The 1,841-nt window shown below is 53.0% G+C and overlaps 1 protein-coding gene across 1 annotated transcript; it reads left to right on the top strand.

Annotated features, from left to right (window-relative positions):
* The first annotated feature begins 200 nt into the window (after window positions 1–200).
* On the top strand, window positions 201–995 carry LOC119459168 (uncharacterized). The gene has a single exon (XM_037720993.1). It carries the CDS (start codon window positions 201–203, stop codon window positions 993–995), a length of 795 nt encoding a protein of 264 aa, XP_037576921.1.
* Window positions 996–1,841: the final 846 nt, after the last annotated feature.

Here is a 1,841-nt window from a genome sequence, read left to right as displayed (position 1 = left end):
CGGGGGTAAGGCGGAGAGGCCAGAGCGTCTTACACCAGCTTCTTACAGGGGCCGTAACGTGCTAGCACAAACGCGTTAGAAACGCGCAGTCTTTCGTTAATGTTCGGTATTTATTGTCATCGTGGTGCGTGTGTCCATGTGCGCTTCGTGGCGTAGTGGGATTCCTTCGTCGACTCTCGCGCGCGTCCGACGCTGGGATCATGTGCTCTCTCCGAGCGGTGTCAGCGGCCACAGGCCGTGGTTCTACTGTTTCTGCTGAAGACTACAAGGTTATTCTGCCTCAACTGCCAACTGGAAATATGTCCTTGAACACTGTTTTTCTGCATTGTGATGTGTCTGCCAGGCCATATCGAATCAACGACTTCGAGGAAGAATGTGAGCGACTACAAATAGTGAAGGATGTGGTGTCGATAGGTGCCTACCAGATGAATCATGTATGGGCATTGACGACACATTCAATGGCCGCGAAGGAAGTGCTCGTAGAAGCAAGGGAACTGCGCATCAAAGGTAAAAGATGCCTTGTCATCGATCCCAACGACAGTCAGGTGAGAGTCAAGCTTCATTGGCTTCCTTACCATATCAGCGACGATGCCATACGAAAAGCACTGGAACCGTTTGGAAAAATTGAGGAAGTGAGCAGGGAGACGTGGCTGACCGGGAAATTCAAGGGAGCCCAAACCTCATCAAGGTCGGTGATATTGAAACTGAAGCACGGATTTACTGTCGAGATGCTCCCGCATCAGATTCGTATACAGGGCAGCAATACTCTTGTAATTGTGCCTGGAAGACCACCGCTGTGTCTAAGATGCAAGAGATCGGGCCATATAAGAAAGGATTCTCGTATTCCGCGGTGTTCTGAATGCCGCAAGTTTGGCCATGAAGCCGACGACTGCAGGAAAACATACGCGACTATGACACGGGAAGATGGCGACAACGACGATACAGAGGCGCTCATGGACGAAGTCGGAAGCTGTAGAAACATTGCAGCCTCGTAGCATTAACCTTTCCTCGTGGGTGCCTGGACCTGAAACACCAGCCATGAAAAAAGGAACTGAGAACGTCGATTCTCCAGTGAAAGATGCGGCAGCAGTTTTGCCTGCTGTGTCTCTAATAACAGATAAAACTTCGGGCGAGCCGGAACCAGAGTGCAGCGGAGTGTTTGAAGCTCCGTGCCCTTCAGTGCCAGTGGTTTCGACCACGGCTGCTGAAGTGATCCACCCAGAAGCAGAAGCAGAACGCCCGGGGACGCCAGTGGCGTCTGAAGACGGGGTCCCTCCGATGGATACAGACTCTGTGGACCTGGGAGCAGAACGCCCCAAGACGCCAGCAGCGTCTGAAGCCACGGACCTTTCGACGGACGCGGGGACGCCGGACGCGTACCTATCCATGGAGTCAGAGCCAGAGGACGCAAGCACTATGGCTGAGAGGATGCCTGTGCTTTGTTCGGACGAAGATCAAGGCACGTCAGGGAGGACCACAGAGATGAGCAGCACGATACCAAAAGCAAGATCTAACACGGCGATGAAGAGGAACCGTGTTAAAGCGGCTCCTCGGAAACCGTCCGTGGAGAAACGTCACAAGCGTACCTTGTGACCTGTGAATATCACGCCTCAAAGGTATGTTGATCGGCCGGAGCAACGATAGCTTTTTTTAGGGGCGAAGCTCCTTATAGCGGCACCCGTTCCGTCCCCGTCGTAGTAGTAGTAGTAGTGTGTAACCAGTCTGAGAAAAATAAGAAAAAAATTTCCGAAGTTGTGTCCGTAGCGCGGAATCGAACCAGGGACCCCTCGCTTCCGAGCGCGCGGCGTTAGCCCACTACGCCACGAAGCGGACATGGACAA

This window comes from Dermacentor silvarum, chromosome 7 (assembly GCF_013339745.2).
Source record: "Dermacentor silvarum isolate Dsil-2018 chromosome 7, BIME_Dsil_1.4, whole genome shotgun sequence".
Lineage (NCBI taxonomy): Eukaryota > Metazoa > Arthropoda > Arachnida > Ixodida > Ixodidae > Dermacentor > Dermacentor silvarum.
The sequence above is the reverse complement of the archived record's forward strand: the minus strand, read 5'-3'. Positions and strand labels throughout refer to the sequence as shown.

What these genes read in the sequence shown, in the direction of transcription:
- LOC119459168 (XM_037720993.1), top strand. Translation starts at nt 201, where the DNA reads ATGTGCTCTCTCCGAGCGGTGTCAGCGGCCACAGGCCGTGGTTCTACT.